We start from the raw sequence: 17,842 nt of genomic DNA, 5'->3' as shown, positions 1-17,842 counted from the left end.
GTCCAGGTTAATGGGCCACCCTCCCACCTGTAAGCTCTTATCTATTCTAACTATGTCCCAATCCAGTCAGGTAATAGTAACTATTTTGAAAGTTTTAGCTTGTTCCAAGCAAGGTGAAAACATCACACTAAGCCTCTGAGGAATACTGGGCTCCGGTATTGGAAGGTACTGTACTCCAGGTAACCAGTTAACGTCAAAGAGAAGGGAGGCCTGAAAGACAAGGTGAGGAATGCTGGAGGTACTGGGCACCCAGAAATGCTTCTGCTACTGAACTCTGTAGTGGTGGTTTTATCAGTAGCAAAGTTTAACTTATAAATAGACTCTATTTTAAATTATTACTATAATCACGTTTTTGGGTTTGGTAATTGTTTTAAAAATTATATTCCTGATAATTCATATAATTATATTTGAAGCTACCATTTAAAACTTGGTGTTCTTTGACCTTTTCCTAAACAATTCTGTAAAACCTAGCAAATACATACCTGTAAGGAATGGAAAGACACTCCTTCCAGCATTCAACAAGGGTTTTAATAATTTCAAGGTTGTGTCTAAACACAGCTCTCTTGGGATGGAAGACGTGTTTCATTAGAAAATGAAGCAATCGATTTGCTAACACTTCATATTTAGGGACCCCCTGAAACATTGAAATTCTGTAAGACATATAACATTGCATTCTGGAAAAATATCTCATCCTACCCCCGTTTTGTTGTTGTTGTTGTTTTGAAACACATTACCACGTAACAAAGGCTGGCTTCAAACTTAATATATAGCTGAGGCTGCTCTTGAACTATTGAACCCACCAGTATGAAGCAGAGGAACTACATGCAATACGCATACACCATCACACCTGGCCTGGAAGAAACCCAAATACCCAAGTCTAAATAAACCTGGCATTTTACCGAGGAATCTAGTTTCTAGTTAAACTGTGTATGATTTTTCTGTGCCAACTACAGACAATATCTTTCCTTGGCAGGTGGTGGGAGAAATTGTGGCTGCTCAGATATGGGCACAGTCAGTGCACTGTGTCCTCAGAGGGAGCTACTGTCAGGGTTCAGGCCCTGGTAAGCTGTGCTCTTTGCATTATTCATTCAGAGATCTACTTCCGGTCTGTCTGAGGCCCATGACAAAGGTCCTGTCTAGGTACCTCTGCTAACACCCGATAGAAGTTGGGAAGGGAACCCATAAGACTTGTTCCCACCAGTACTTACTGTACTTTGACTCTGCCTTTCTTACACCTCCCTCTCTGAGTCAGTGAAGCTGAAAGAGGCCTCTCTTCAGGGTCCCTCACTACTGTGCCCTGATACCTGCCCAGTCTCCCATTCCAGGGCTTCTGCTCAGTCACCACAGGAGCTGCTGAGGAAGCACCACCACTTCCCCCTTTCACCTGCAACTGGCAATTCCACTTTCAAGTGCAGCTGAGTCCTGATTGATGGTCTTTCTGACGGCTCTTAAGTTAATTAAACAACCTAATTCTCTTTCATGTTGTTCTTCGGGCTATTATCTATCTTATCACATCAATACCAAGAAATCTAGATTTGATTTGTTCTGAGATAAACAAAACAAAAATACCCAGACACAAACACGTTATAAAGTTGTACAGTATATATTAAGGATGGTGCATTTGATAAATTTATGTGAAACCTGCTGTACACTACCTGAGTTCATGTTTCCAAATCAATAAGTAAAACTCCATCACACCAGCCCCCCTGGGTGTGCACCACCCACTCTAAGTGCTGTGCAATGGCAGTTACTTGCCAGTGACCCTTAACAGTTTCACAGAGAAGAGCTAACACTGAGACAGTGAATAAACTGCCATGGATCTGAGGCACAGAAACATTCTCAACCACAGAGATGATCTTAAGTACTCTATTCCCTACCTTCCAGTCTCTTAGCAAAAACAATAAACATAACACCAGCAGCTTAGTAAGAAAGGCAAGCCAACGGGATTACCAAGGTAGATAAGATAAAAGCAAGCAGTGATGCAGTGGAGTGTTGGTGCATCATAGCAACACAACATGTCAAGAGGACGTCAACTCATCTGACATCCCTGCTGCAGAGAATCAGAAAAGAAATGATGCATTACTACATAAGAGGCTAGAGTTTCTTACTGTAGGTGTAGCCAAGCCTGTCCAAGAGAGAATGGTAGCTACTATTTCCACTACCATGTAGTGAATGCCTTCTCCGATGTTCTCACAAACAGCCAGCTGTAACAGGGGGCCAAGCCAGTGCTTTGCATAAGGACGAAAGACCTGAAGAGAAAATTTAAGTGCTGTGTATAGATAACTATTCTAAAAACTAAAATTTTTTTTAATACAAAACTGTATTCTATCAGCTGATATTTTATTACTTGACATAAAGCTAAAACAGTTCTAACTTCCATTTACCAAATCTAGAAAATTCAGTTTACATTGAATTATCTCAAGGACGCCTAAATAACGCAGTGGAGATAGATTTATAATGGCTCCTATTACTAAAGCTCAACAACTCAGTCCTGAGTAACATGTAGGTATAGAAAATGATTTAATGAACATGCATAAAACCATGAGAAATAAGGTCATGACAGTCGGATGACACAGTACCTAAATGATCCAGTCTACAGAAAGAAACCCAAGGGGGCCTCACTTCTACTCTGGTAAATGCAGTGCAGCAATATAAGGGGTTTTCCTGTCAGCTCCAAGAAATTATCTAATAATGCCCAATATGACAGATATTAAATCAGCACTTGGAAGAACATGAGATAGAAACCATTTGAGGTCCCAAATATTGTGGGCTGAACTGTATGCCCCCCAAAACCTGCTGCTCCTGAAACTTTCAGAACATGACCTTATTTGAAGGTAGGGTGTTTCTTTACATAGGTAATTAAAACAAAATGAGGCATTAAAGTAGGCTGGAATACCATACACTGAGTCCTTAGAAAAAGGAAATCTGGAGACAGAAACACCAAGGAGGGGGTGTAAATGTAAGAATACCAACTCCACGTAGAGAATGCCTGAGGCCACTAGAGGGTCAGAGGAGCCAGTCCTAAGAACATGAGAACCTTGGATGTCTGGCCTGTAGAACCCTTGTGATCATGGGACAATACTACTGGCAAGGAGCACACGTTTCTGCATATGTTGCATGCAGAAAAACTAATACATTTCCCTACTGCCTAGATAAAGGTAGTCGTTTTACATATTGTTAACAGGAATATTTTACTCATTTTATCTATTACAAAAACAAGGCTCATAGCCTTAAGAAAGGTACTGCATAGAAAGTTCACTCCTAATGCCAGAAAATAACATGTTTGAGAAAAAAATTTGGAAGAAGTGTCTAAATGAAGTTGGCTGATGTATTGCAAGAACAATAACTCCATGTTCTATTTCTTTAAAGCTTCATTTGCTTTGGTATAGATGGTCAGAATTGCACAGATCAGTTAAGAAATACAGAAAAAATTTACATACCTCTTCTGTATTAATAACAAGCTTGGCTAAGAAGAGACGGATATTTAAAGATACTGATGCATTTCCTAGTTTGTCATGAAGAAATTTCATCCACGGTGGAAGATCTTTTGGTATTGAACCCTGAAATGAAACATAAATTTTCTCTTAAAGGGGTAAAAAAATGTCATATTTTGCTATTGTAAGAAAGTAAGAAAGATGTGAAGAAGGAAGAATCTAACTCTTTAATGTGCAACATGGTTAACCAGTATAAAGTGAGTCCTACAGTGACATCAGTGGTCATACTGAAAGAAACATACAATCAGAAAATACCTCTTCTCCCTTAGGTGCAATCACATTTCTCTGCATGTGCTTAATCAGGGATGTCATGGGAGCCATACATTCATGTAGATTGAGCTCATCCACCTCTAACTCCAGGATGTCATCCTGGTTCATGGAATCTTGATGCTCCTATGACACACAACACAAGCAAGGCCACTGTTAAATGTTGTTGGATTTAAGAAGCTCATTTAAGGTGCAATAGCTTAAAATAACATAATTTAACTGAAAATAATGATTTGGTAACAGAAAAATGTACTTGATATGTTTCAATATAGAACTAATAAAAGTAAATAGCTTCAAGTTTTCCTTATATTCCAAGCATATATACCCCTAGTTCTTATGGTGGTTTGAAAGAAAATGGTCCCCACAGGCTCATAGAAAGTCACACTATTAGGAGGCATGGCCTTGTTGGAGGAAATACAACACAGTCTGCTTCTGCTGGCTGCAGATCAAGATGTAGAACGCTCAGCTCCTTCTACAGCAGCACGCCTGCCTGAGAGCTCCCATGCACCATGGTAATGGACTGAACCTCAAACTGTGAGCCAGCCCCAATCACGTGTTTGTCTTCATAGTGTCTCTCTTCAGCAATAAAACCATCTGTGAAGGGCCTTCCCTGAGGATAGGCCCCAGACTGGCCATGTCTGCTGTCTTCCCTCTGCTGTTGGCATGGTGACTCTGGTGAGGCCTTGGCCTCTAACTGATCAGCTCTGACTGCTGAGTTAACACTGAGAGACCTGCTTAGATCTTGGACAGTCTCCAAACCAACATTACTATTACAGGGCTACTGAGACTGACAGAAAATCCAGTAATTTTCTTTATAAATGTTAACAACACTGTTAATATGTGAAATGCTTTCACCCGTCTCTGAAAATGGCCAGTGGTGGGTTTACGATCTTGAGAACTGTATGAATAGCTCTGAACTCCAGTTGAGAAGTCAAACTGACTCATTTCTTCACTTAGGCTACTGTCTGTCAAATACGACAATGAAGACATATAATGAGGACTGCCTGAAAAATAAACAGAAGGAAATATATTTATACTTAGATGTAGCTAATAAGAAATATGTTTCTCAGATCTCAAGTAATATTGAAATTAAAGGAAACTTCAGCTAAAGCTTTTGCCAATCCTGTGACTTTCAGTCCATTGTACAGATTAGCAAAAGGAACAAGGAAGAGCTTCCTTTGCTTTTGCAACTATTGCACAGTTACTCTCTATTGTCACAGAAAATCCAGTTAAATTGGATGCAGTTTTTAATAATTTTCATGTTATATAGTTTGCCATCAAATATAAAACATATATAGGAAGAAATACTCCTAAAAATAGCTAATCCAAATTATGTCAGGGATTTAGAAAAGAGGTCCAAATTTTAATCAAATCAAATCAAAAATAATAAAAGTTATAAAATAAATAAGCAAACAAATACATATCAAAGCAAGGAGCATATCAAGTTTAATCAGGGAGGCTAGGCACAGCCTCTTTGGCCAGAGGATATCAAATAAAGTGCCCTGAGGCACGTTATTAACCACAGCTGAGATCATGAGAGGGACAAAGCAAGTCTAAGACCCACAGGACAGCTGGGACTGCTGTGGTACTAGAGAGGAGGGGGCAGGGAGAGCAGAGGGTGTAGCAGGCAGCAGGTCAGAGGCCTTGGGCATGGCTGTTCTGAGGGAGGTGCAAGATGCCTGGAAGTTTAGAACAGAATGGAAAAAAGACAAGGCCAACAGTTTTTGTTTGTTTGTTGTGTTTTTTGAGACAAGGTTTCTCTATCATGAAACTCAATTTGTAGACCAAGCTAGCCTTGAACTCAGAGATCCATCTGCCTTTTCCTCCTGAGTGCTTGGATTTAAAGGCATGGGTTACCATGTCAGGCCAGGGCTTACAGTTCAACATAGTCCTCTGAAGAAATATATGTGTGTGAATGAATGCTGGGCCCCAAAACGGACAGGAACTCCACAGGAAGATCAAGAGTGAACTAACCTGGACCCTTGGGGCCCTTCAGAGTCTGATGAGTGCTGGACCTAGGCCTCCCTGCTCATATGTAGCAGAGATGCAGCTTGGCTTTCATGAGGGTCCCAATGGAAGCGGGAGCTATTCCAAAAGTTTTCTTGTATGTGTGACATGTTCTACTAGATTAGCTGCCTTGTCTGGCCTCAGCGAGAGAGGAAGTACCTAGCTTTACAGAGACTTAAAGTGTCAGAGTGGGGGGCAGGGAGATGGCTACAAACGGGGACCCCACACATTCAGAGGAGAAGGGGAGGGGGGAAGAGGAGGGAGGACTGTGTGTGGAGATGATTGGGAGGTAGGCAGTGAAGGGGATGTAAAGTTAAGTAAAAAAAAAATTAATTAATTTTTAAAAATGCAATTGATGTTCAAACAAAGAAATATATCAGCTGCCACAGGGGGAAAAATAGGCAAACTAAATTTCAGTGTTTTAGAGTATCCAATTGGTCTCTCTATGTAGCCCTGCCTGTATACCAGGCTGGCCTCAGTCTGTCTCCTGAGTGCAGGGATTAAAGTTATGAGCCACCACCATCCTGAACTATGTACTGAGATCATGTCTCAAAGAGAAAGAAAGAGAGGGGGAGGGAGTGGTGGGAGGAGGGAAGAGGAAGGAAGAAAGGAATAGCATTATTATTATGTGTTTTCATGAGGTGTTTTGAGGAGGGGGTGTTTACACATGGCACGTGTGTACCATGGTGTGTGAGGTCAGAGATCTCGCTGCAAGAGTGCTTGCTGGGACTGCAGACGCACACCACTGCTTCCGGTTTCGTTACATTGGTTCCAGGGTTTAAAGTCAAGTCATGAGGTTTATGAAGCGAGAATGTTTTACCTACTGAGCCCATGTCGCTGGGCACCATTTTCTCATTTTCATAAACAAGTACCAATAACTAGAGCGTCCTAACTCATTCTGACAGTGCCTACCATTTGCTGCGTCCCTGGCCTCTTTCCTAATTTCAATGTACTTCTTCTTTTTCTCCATAGGAACCTATTAGGAAAAATAAACATCATTTACAATGTTTTAGTAATGATTCCCCTCCCCCATTATAAACTAAAACAGACATGTTTGTGAATCTAAACGTATTCAAACCCATCCTTAAGAAGGAATGCGTTATGTACCGAAGTACAGCCTTTCCCAAACACCTCCTCGAACCTAACCAAAACACTTAGCTCTCGTACAGTCCTCTTTCACAGGCCGATATTACTACGTTTCACTTGACCTTTGAGCCTATTTCCCAGGCTACGGACACAGCTGTACAGCTATGGTGCACCACAGCCCTTACAGTGCTTTGCAAGGTCGCATTGCGAGGGTCCACACATAGACTTGGAGAGCTGTCATGTTTATTTTCATTTTTTAACGTCTGCTCAGGAAAAAACGTCCAATACTTATTTCACGAGGGCGCAGTCAAGGACACGGGTGAGACACTGCCCAGCGTGGGGACTGGACAGCCGTGGGATGCAGGCTTAGTGCTTCACCTTCCTTCCCAGGTTCAGCGCACACACAGCCTGGATAAGGCCAAGTCCATCCTGCCTGCTGGAGCACATCCTCAGCTACTCCTGACTTCTCTTCGTCCAAGTTACCCAACCACGGCTAGACTGATCAGTATAAATCCTAAGTTTCTGTTGAGAATGTTACTCAGAAATCAAGTTCCTTCAGTTGGCACTGGCTTTTCTTCCATAATCAAGAGAAGGAACAAGCGAATGCTGTCATAGCCGTGTGGGGGAAACTCACACTTCCAACTGCTGGGCTTTCTAGTTGCCAATTTTAACATAAAACTGCCTGGTTTTGGAGTTAAGATCTAATGAATGCTTAAACACGTTCAAAATAATACTTGCTTTTCTCTACAAACATTTGCTAATATTTTAAACTTAGAAACAAAAATGAAAATTTTACTTACCTCAACTTCTATAGGAAATGTATAGCAACGCTTCAGGTCTATCAAATTTTCAAAAATAAATAAGTTCTATAAAAAGAAAAACCTGTATGAAAATATCTGACTTTATAACTAACAACTGAAGAATGATTCTACTTGATAAGACACAGAAGACGGGGGTGTGAATCTACTGGTAGCATCTGCCTAGCATGTTCAAGGCTCCAGGCTCTATTCTTAGTCTCACAGGAACAAGGCCTAGTGATAATGCCTGTAATCTCTTGGGAGATCAGAAAGCTACATAGTGAATTTGAGGCAAGCCTGGGACACATGACAATCTGCCTCAAAAGATGCTCATTTCTACCCCCAAATCAGAGAGAAGCACTTTAGAGCAAATACCCCTATATTTAACATTATAGGAAGGCAGAAAATATGGTATAAATGTAATTGGTAAGTACTGAACTGCTGAAGTCCTACTGTGTCAGTCAGCCACTGGGAACGTCCCTGGCAACACTCACCTTTTCTGGTTTTTCGCTAAATAAAAAACCTTGGTAAAATTTCAACTCTTTGGAGACTCGGCTTATTAGAGAAATGGCACAGTTGTACGCAGCACAATGATAAAGTCTTCTCTTCTCCAGCAACTGGCTCTCCCCCGCCATGTTCTCTGTAAATGCATCATGGCACAACCTGCAGGGGAGATTCAGGCTGTACTTCAACTTATTTAATGTGGACATTGAAGCTTGAATCAATAGTTGTTAGATAACCAGATCGAATTCGGTTCAACCAATCTCAAATGTCATGCTTCTACCGGCTCTGTACTAGGCTCTACAGACAAGCACATACCTGATAACAGTGTTCAGTGTAACAGCAAACATACTCAAGATAGAGAATCAAGGACATGAACAAACAGCCCAATCTAAGGTACTAACAAAAGATTTAAGGGAGAAAATATCCTGAGCTAAGGTATGTTTATTGTTGCTTTGTTTTGTTTATTAGTGAAGGAGGGAGGGAGGTTTTGAACGGAAAGTGTCTCACAGTGTTGCTGTGGCCGGGGGTGGCAGTAGAAGTCCCATATCTGGGAACCCAGATGCATGCTCCCTGCATGACTTAAGCTGGACCTTAAAATGTCATGTTAGCGGAAGGAGAAATCTATGCAGACACTATAAGCAGAGAGAGGTGGCAATTAAAACACTGTGCACTGCATCAGGAATGGGTAAATGCAATAAAACATCCATAAAGTGAAAAAAAGCCACTCTCAGCAGAATTTGCCTACCATACCTGCTGGATAGATTCAATAAACCACATAGATAGCCACTGCTTTTCAAGGGTTTTCTTGACACAACCATGCACATGTATATAGGTATAATTTATGGCTTGTTCCCAGTATGGTGGGCCCAAAGACTCAGCAGTATTTATACTCTGGGCCGGCCCTGCTGCTGAAGACCTGCATTCTAGTTGATTATGCCTCTGTAGTGGCAGTGGGGAAAGCAAAGGAAGACAAGCCTACCCAAAACTAATTCAGAATGAGATCACTGCAGTAGTTTTAAAAGCAGTCCAGATGTTAGAACAAGTTCATTCAAAAGGGGAAAGATACTGTAAGGAAAACTAATAGGGTCAAACTGACTAGATCAGGTCACCAACTGGACTATTAATAGAGGTTAGGGATAGTCAAATGTAGAAATGAATATGACTCCTAGGTCTCGCGCTAATACAAATAGATGGTGACATCATCGTCTAAGAAGATAAGCTATGGACTAGAGTAAGAAGGAAGAAAGCAAGTCTGGAGATGTGAATGAGATGAGGTAGTCTGTCCAGTCTGGGCGGATTTCAGTAGAACCTACTTTTAGTGTTTTATAGAGAGCCTCTCTATTACAGATGATAAAAGAATCATTTCTGCCTGCAATTCATGCTATTAAAATGCATTAATATACTAATCCGTTCAGAGTACAGGTGATAAGAACAATGTGAAAGATATACAGGAGTGTAAACCTGAGCCCTTGTACTTGTGAGGTTAGTGCTATCACTGAACTCCAGCAAAGAGCTTTATTCTTTAGGAAACATATTGTTTATGTGGCTGAGGAGAACAATTCCAGATTACCTAGGTTCAGCTCTCAGTATATACATCAGGAGGCTCACTTCTAAGGAATCTAACACCTTCTGGCCTCTGAAGGTGCCCATACACATGTGGCATACAGTCTCAGACACACATATACCCTTAATAAAAGATAAGCACCTGTTGCCCAACAACACAATTAAAGACCATATAAGTACTCTGTGTATAAGAAATAAAAATACTTATCTAAGACATTTAGTTTGCAATATATAGATGTATTAAAAAATATATATGTACCCCAAGGGATGAAGAAAGGTCTCAGCAGTTAACATGTTTGCTATTGCACAGGTTAGAAGTTCAGTTCCCATCACCCACATGGTGGCAGCTCACAACCATCTATACCTACACTTCTAGAGAATCTGATGTCTACTCTTGACTGTCCTCCAGTTATCAGGCCCACATGTGGTACACATATCATATATAGGCAAAATATTCATATATGTATATAGGTATGTATGTATATAGGTATGTATCAAAAATAAAAAAATCTGGGCTGGAGAGATGGCTCAGCGGTTAAGAGCACTGACTGCTCTTCCAGAGGTCCTGAGTTCAATTCCCAGCAACCACATGGTAGTTCACAACCATCTGTAATAAAATTTGATTCCCTCTTCTGGTGTGTTTAAATAAAATAAAATTGTTTAAAAAAATAAAATAAAATAAAGAAATCTAAAAAACTAAAAACTGTAATTACCCCAAATATTAACAAGTCAGACATAACCACAAATGCAGTAAGCTCTTACTTAAGAAGCGTCTTTGTAAGTTCATTTCCTTCCGCAACACAGGAGCCTTGGAAAGCTTGATTAATTTTAGATTCTTTGGAGTGAACATCATCTTTTAAAAGACGAGAATACATCACAGCTAGCATCTTGTAATAGCACATCTTCTTGGTGATTTGAGTGTCAAAAGTAAATTCATTTAGCTGAAAAGATGCAATATCTTTGGTCTTATTAAACATAGAAAAATCATCAAAACATCAAATTTAATTCTTAATGGTATTGAGATAGAAAATAATGTTAACAAAGAGGTAAATCACTTCCTCTTTTGTCCAGGTTTCCCAATATGGAAATAGCAATGATATGTCCTACTGGGTAAAAGACAGAAGTAACACAAAAGGTCCACATAGTAAGCCTAAATACACGGGTTTGTCAAGTCTTATTGAAGACACAGGTAAAAACAGATGAAATCACAAAACACAAGCTATAAAATTTCACCTGTTCTGATGTTTTTATTTATAATGAACCATTTGCTTATTTGCACGTACCAAGCATTACTGTATTAAAATTGTCCAGATGATGCCCAATCCCTGGAACCTAACTTTTCATATAAACAAAGGGGACTCTATCATAATTGTTAAGTCGAATACATTGGGAATGGGTGGCGAGACTGGATTTACTAGGTGGGCCCTAAAACAAGTCATATTCGAGTAACAGTCCAGAGGAGGCTGCATGACCAGGGAGGCAGAAATAGAAACAACATCAGCTTAAATCCAGGGACGTCACAAACATGGGAGGCAAGAAAAGACAAGGAGAGCCTTTTCTATGAAAGCCATGTGCAATGTGGCCAGCAAATACAACTTAAGCCTGGTGTAACTGAACACAGCCTTCTGTACGCAGACAGAGTCCACCTTTGCCATTCTAAGCCACCGTATTACCAGTCAGTTGATTTAGGAAAGTCGTATGGCTCCAAGTGGCCACGGACCAGTGGATGCAGGAGTGCTCCTTGAACAAGAGCCTTCGCACTGCGCATAGTGCCCCCAATCTCTTTACCACTGTGTATGGCATACCTTTGTAAATCTGGACTTCAACACATCAATGGCATCCACCACAATTCTGCTAAAGAACTCTTTCAGTGTGTCCAAGTCACAGTACCACAACAAAGTGAGGAGAGAGCGATCTACAAATGCCTGGCGAGTGGCATTTGAAGGGAGGTCATCCTTCCGGAACATTGTGTACACACTTTCCAGAAGATTTAATTGTGTGACACATGGACTCCTAAGAAAAGAGATAAAGTGACAGGCTTCAGTGATCATTAATTACAAAGTAACAAAAAACCTCCATAATCCATTGGGGAAGGAGGTTAACAAACTCAAAAACTGTCTCTTGACTTCCACACATACATTGACAAAAGTATACCATGCCCACATATAAACAACAGTAATAAAATTAAATTGAAATAAAAAAATTGGGTATAAAAATTTTAAATCAAATCCTAAAGTTTTAAAGTAAAAGAAGCATACCTAATTGATATTGACTACTACACATATAAAAATATTTACTAAGTAACTGGGGAAACACAATTGGCTATATCTTCTCAGAGGGTATACTCTCAAGTCACTCATGACTAAAATCAAACTCTTACTTTCATCCAGATGTATGTAACATTGGTGTCCTGGTTTAAAGTGTCAACTTGTACAACCTAGAGTCAACTAAGAGGAAAGCCTTCGGTGAGATACTGCCTTGATCAAACTGTGGGCGTGGCTGAGGGGAATTGTCTTGATTGCTAGTTGATGCAGAAGGGCCCTATTTATGGCTCAGCCACTCCATAGCTCCATGGATGACCCCACACCCACAAATAAATAAGGCAGAATAAATCTGAATAGATAGCTTAATTAAAAACCTGAGTTTGTTCCCCAGGGCCCATGCTACAAAAGGTTTGTTTGAGTTGTTGTATGATGGTACAGATTTATATGCACATTCACCTTAAAAAGTAACACTGTAACAGCAGTGAGAAAAAAAGATAATATGGAGGAAGAAAACTGAGAAAAGTCTGTTATGAAAAAAGAATTTTAAAATGTAGCAGTGAGCAAGGAGAACCACTGTATCTGCTGTAGTCTTTTGTTTTAAAACAAAGAGGAAAACACACCCACTTAAGAAACAGCAGGTATATGACTCCAGGGAGTCCCAAATCAAAATAACTCACCGCCTAGCAATCCTTTTGAAAGTGTTTTGAAACAATTCTTCCATAATATGTTGCTGTTCCCGACAAAGAATATCTGTCATCAACTGAAACAACATAGGACTCTGAGATAATTCCAAGGCATCTAGAAACTAGAAATAGAACAAAAGAAAGAACAACAAAAGAAATCCATTATCAGCATCATGAAAACTTTTGTAGCTCTGACTTTGAAAAGTTGCACACCATGTGTGTGCCTGGCACCCGGGATGGTCAGAAGAGGGCACTGGATCCCCTGGAACTGGAGAAACAGATGTGGGAAACCAGACAAGTGTTCAAATGCAAAACCATCTTTCAAGTCTTTTATTTTATTTTATTTTATTTTTTTGAAATTTTGAGACAAAGTCTAAAAGGTAAGACTGGCTATATGGATACTTGATACCTCCCAAGCTCTAGAGTAACAGGTATGTACCACATGTGCAGTCTAATAACTTGAATTTTAAAAACAGAGGAAGGGGCAGCAGGATGGTTTCAGCAGGTAAAGGTACTTGCTGGCATTCTTCACACAGTCTCCAAGACTTCCATGCCGGAAGACAGAACTACCCCCAGAAACCTGGCCTCAGAGTTTCCATGTCTGAAATGGCACACACTTATACACACTCACACACATTTGCAAACTCACACGGAGACACACACAAATATACAATGACGTCACATAAACTCTCACATGTTACTAGTTTTGTCACTCTCCCACTCTTTACTGCAATGTCTATCTGTTCCACATTTAAATTCCCAGAGATATCTTCAATAGTTTCTTCAGAAAGAGACAAGTTCTCACTTCAAATTTTCCATTATATATGTAATTTCTGTTCCATATGTAATTTCTGAGCTCCTATGAGTCCTATTTCATAGATATGTTTCTTTACCTCCAAAACTACTTTTGTAGTTTGTCATTAGTCATCCCTTTAGTGACTGTTCTCTTTGAGTTCCTTCTCTCTGTCTTCCTGGTGGTGGTTTGCATTTCTGAAGGAGGGACGTTAGGAACCTGGTTGTGGTGCTCAGGGCTTTGCCCAAGTGAGACAAGCACCCATCCTACCAGGTGAGCTAGACATCCCTAGTAGCAGTTCGGTGTTTAAGGTGGAACATTTCTGTTCTGCTGCCTGCCTTGGATTCCTGATTTCAATGGAAAGATCTGTGACTTGCAAATCTCTGCATCCATGACTCGGCATTAATGGCCAAACGATGTTTCAAAGTTGGCGACCACTCACTTCTCACCCCCATGCAGTGCTTTTCCACTAGCTCACTGGGCATACTCCAAAACCCATTAAAGCCCCCCCCCCCCCACAAACACACCCAGAACTCTGTGGTCTCTGTTCCTGGTCAGAGATAGCCACCATTCTATGTCTCTCCTCAATAAATCTCTCGTGTTAGGTTTGTTGCTGTGTTTTAGTTCTGAAGGGAAAGGCTTCTCCAACAGAAATGTTACAGCCCTGTTCCAGGTGGAAATGTTTCCCAAATGCAAGTGTAATACCTCTGCTGCTAAGTCAAGGTTTCCCTAAGGAAGTGTTAACAGCTCTGCTGGGGAATGTATCCTAGCATCTAGACCAAAGGAATATCACAAAACCACACTACACAACAAAGCTAGGGTTAGTGTGTGTGTGTGTGTGTGTGTGTGTGTGTGTGTGTGTGTGTGTGTGTGTGTTGGAGCTCTCTAGGGTGTGTGACTGGTAGTATTTCTTGCAGCAAGCTTAGGGGCTGGTGGGACTCTGTGATCACACTCTCGGGCAAGCTCAGGAACTGGTAGAATTCTGTGGCCTGACCTTGGACTTGGAGTCAGGTAAGGGACCAGGTATTTTTACCTTGGTCCTGGTCTTAGGGTCAAGTCTGGGGCAGGGTATTCTTTTTCGTCCCTTACACCCTAAAGTTGCACAGGGTGACTTTGTTATATTCTTGGGGTCCCAACTGCTAAGATGCCCTTGTGCCAGAAAAAAACCCTTTCCCTATGTAGCATTCCTGGATCATGGCAGCTAACTCTTAACTTACACTTTTCTTTGGTTACAGTTTTTCTTCAAATGCTTTAGTATTTTATTTGCATTTATGTTCAACCATTTATATCAAAAGAAAGTACTAAAGATCTAATAAACATCACTGTAGATGCCAAAACCATTAGCATTGAAAACCAGGGCTGATGATAGAGCATTTGTCTAAGATGTGTGAGGTTCCAAGTTCAAGTCTCAACAATACAAAACAAAATAAAAAACAAACAAAAATTAAATATCTGGACTGTTAGAAACAGCCCTACAACTCTAACATGATCAGACTTGAGGTCACTATGATGAAGTAACCGAAAGAGATCTGCTTCTTGCTATACTTGTTGCCAAGGTTAACCTGAAGCTCACAGCAGTCCAACTCCTCTGTTAGGGAAGGAAAGGATAAAGAAAGCAGCTAAGTAAACAACGCAGAACACTTAAGGAAACAACCACACAAACAGAAGATGGCACCTAAGAAAAACTTCTGTTTTCTTCCAGGAACTGAATGTCCTAAGATGATAAAATGGAGAAGACATGAAGTAGCTCTAGACGGGGAAACTCAACAAGACTAGACTGACACATTTATTATAACTGATAAGTTACTTAAGGAAAGTTACAGGACACAAAACTACAACACTCTGTAGCACCACTGTAAGCCAATATGAATTATCTGAAGTATAAATAAAGGAATCCCCCTTGTTATAGCTACAAAGAACAAAATAGAACACATAGAGATAGATTTGTTTTTTTGTTTTGCGACAAGGTTTCACTGTGTAGCCCTGACTGGCCTGGAACTCATTCACTGTGTAGACCAGGTTTACCTTCAACTCACAGATATCCACCTGCCTCTGCCTACCAAGTGCTGGGACTAAAGGTGGGCGTGACCATATCAGCCTAGGTATAAATTTAACCAATGAGGTAGAAGAGTTCTCCAATGAAATTATAAAATATTAATGAAAAAGTTATAAAAGACACAAAAAGGTAAAAATACATACATACTCCCATATTAAAAGAAACTAATATTGTTAAATGATCTATAAAATCCAAACTGATCTAAAATTGAATGCAATCTCTAGTAAAATTAATGATATTCTTCACAGGACCTATAAAGATATTAAGGTGGGAGATTCCGCTGAGTGACAGGATGAATGTGCAGCATAAACCGCATAAAACAGCCTGTGGTACATTCCTGTAATCTTAGCATTCAGGAAGGAAGAACAAAAGAATCAGAAGATTACGGTAAAGGTCAGCAGAAGCTATATGAGACCCTGCCTTGAAAAACAAAACAAAAGCAGGAGGTAGTGTATTGCCTGACTTCAAAAATACTACAAAGCAACAGTAACGAAGACAAAATGGTACTGATACAAAACCGTATGCATGGAACAGAATATATATGCCAAGAGCAAACTTCCAATTCACAGCCAATGCATTTTCAACAAAGCAAAAAGTGCACACCAGAGAAGTGATACTCTTTTCAGTAAGTGGTGCTGGAGACATTTAAGAATGAAACCAGATTTCTACCTCTTACCAGTCAAACATGAGCTAAAATATGTATCAGAGTCATAAATGTAAGACCTAAAACTACAAAAAAAAAAAAAAAAACTACAAGCAAAAATGCTTCTGGACATGCAATTTGTTAACTTTTTGTTGTTTTATAAAATACCACAAAACCACAGGAAACAAAAGTGAAAATACAAGCGAACGAGTACATGAAAAAGTGCAGGATACCAACAATCAGAGACAACACAAACTAAACCGCAAAAAAACGACATGGCCTCATCCCAGGGCTGTAACACGAGAGGAAAGGGAACTTGAACACTATAAGCAGAACGTAAATTAGTACAGTCACAATTTTAAAGACAGAACTGCCTTGAGTTATCCGAGAGAGAGAAACTGCCCTAGTCAGGTCTGTGGAGAATTGTTGTGATTGTACTTGATGTAGGATGGCCCACCCCACTGCTGCACAATCCCTGTGCAGGTGGACCTGGGCTGTAAGTAAGCAAGAATCTGAGCGTGAATATCCAATCCGAGCCAGAGTGAGACAGCAAGCAGTGTTCCTCCACAGTTCTTGCTTCCACATTCCTGCCTTGAATATGTACCCTGAAGTCCATCAGTAATGGACTATGACCTATACACAGTTATTTTGATCAGTGTTTTATTTATCACAGAAACAAAAAAGAAAGGAGAGCAGCCATATAATCTCAGTACTAGGTTGTATATCTAAAGGAAATAAAATCTGTATAGACATGTGAATTCCTTCATTATTGTGGCACAACAGAAAAAATAGAAACAACCCAAGTGTCCATTAGCTAATAGAAGAATGAGAAAACATGCACACACACACACACACACACACACTTACAATAGAAGGCTATCAAGCCCAAAAGGGGCTGACATCTTATCATCTCTACCTGTACAGATCAAACTGACCTATGTTAAGAGAAATGCTGCAAGCATGGGGATACAATTGATTTCATATCTACACAGAGGCTGGAAACAGTAAAGGGACCATGGGAGAGGAAAGCATGAGGGAATGCCATCAGTGAGCACTAAATCATTACACAGATACAAAGCCTGAGGCACCACTGCACAGTAGGCATATAGCACACATTTTAAAAAGGAAAAGAAAGGACCTTGACACTTTCCATTATAACAAACTGATAAATGTCTGAAGAGGTAGGTGCATTTAGCTAGGCTCAAAAACTCCATAGTACACACCTATATTTAAACACTGCATGGTATCCCATTATATGTTCAATTTTTAATTTTCTGTGTGTACCAGTTAGTGTAAATTAATAAAAACCTATCCCCTCCAAATATAACAAGAATAAAAAACAGCTAAAGTGTTACCGATGGCACTAAAACTAACCTTTTTCATACAGTCCACATAATTATTGTACTTTAAGGAATCAGGAGGAAACTCATCAGACTTCATGGGAAAATTACAAACAACGAATGTTTCCAGAATATGCTTCAGGGTTTCTAGTCTGGCTTCTGTCAGACTGGTGAAGAAGGGAAGGAGAATGACAGCTTGGCCCTGTGAAGCAATGCAAAACATGTAAATCACACTAATTGTGGCTTACAGGTCCGATAGGAGAAATAAAATCACTACTTTCCAAAGCCGGTATCAATGCACTGCAAGGACTCAACAAATGACTTCAGAGTGAGACCAAAGCCAAC

At 40.2% G+C, this 17,842-nt stretch overlaps 1 protein-coding gene across 1 annotated transcript in view; it reads right to left on the bottom strand.

Annotated features, from left to right (window-relative positions):
* Positions 1-17,842, bottom strand: part of PRKDC (protein kinase, DNA-activated, catalytic subunit) — a gene marked incomplete at its 5' end in the record, with an annotated part of 200,876 nt that overhangs the window by 77,195 nt on the left and 105,839 nt on the right. The window contains 12 exons of the mRNA XM_080918907.1: positions 483-634; positions 2,109-2,249; positions 3,441-3,560; positions 3,750-3,887; positions 4,617-4,765; positions 6,672-6,744; positions 7,655-7,720; positions 8,146-8,314; positions 10,481-10,659; positions 11,524-11,731; positions 12,660-12,787; positions 17,532-17,699. Of these exons, the coding sequence (XP_080775033.1) occupies positions 483-634; positions 2,109-2,249; positions 3,441-3,560; positions 3,750-3,887; positions 4,617-4,765; positions 6,672-6,744; positions 7,655-7,720; positions 8,146-8,314; positions 10,481-10,659; positions 11,524-11,731; positions 12,660-12,787; positions 17,532-17,699 (1,691 nt within the window). The remainder of the gene's footprint in view (positions 1-482; positions 635-2,108; positions 2,250-3,440; positions 3,561-3,749; positions 3,888-4,616; positions 4,766-6,671; positions 6,745-7,654; positions 7,721-8,145; positions 8,315-10,480; positions 10,660-11,523; positions 11,732-12,659; positions 12,788-17,531; positions 17,700-17,842) is intronic.

Source organism: Micromys minutus, assembly GCF_963924665.1.
Source record: "Micromys minutus genome assembly, chromosome: 7".
Classification (NCBI taxonomy): Eukaryota; Metazoa; Chordata; class Mammalia; order Rodentia; family Muridae; genus Micromys; species Micromys minutus.
Note: the sequence above shows the minus strand (reverse complement) of the source record. Positions and strands in the feature narration are given on the sequence as shown.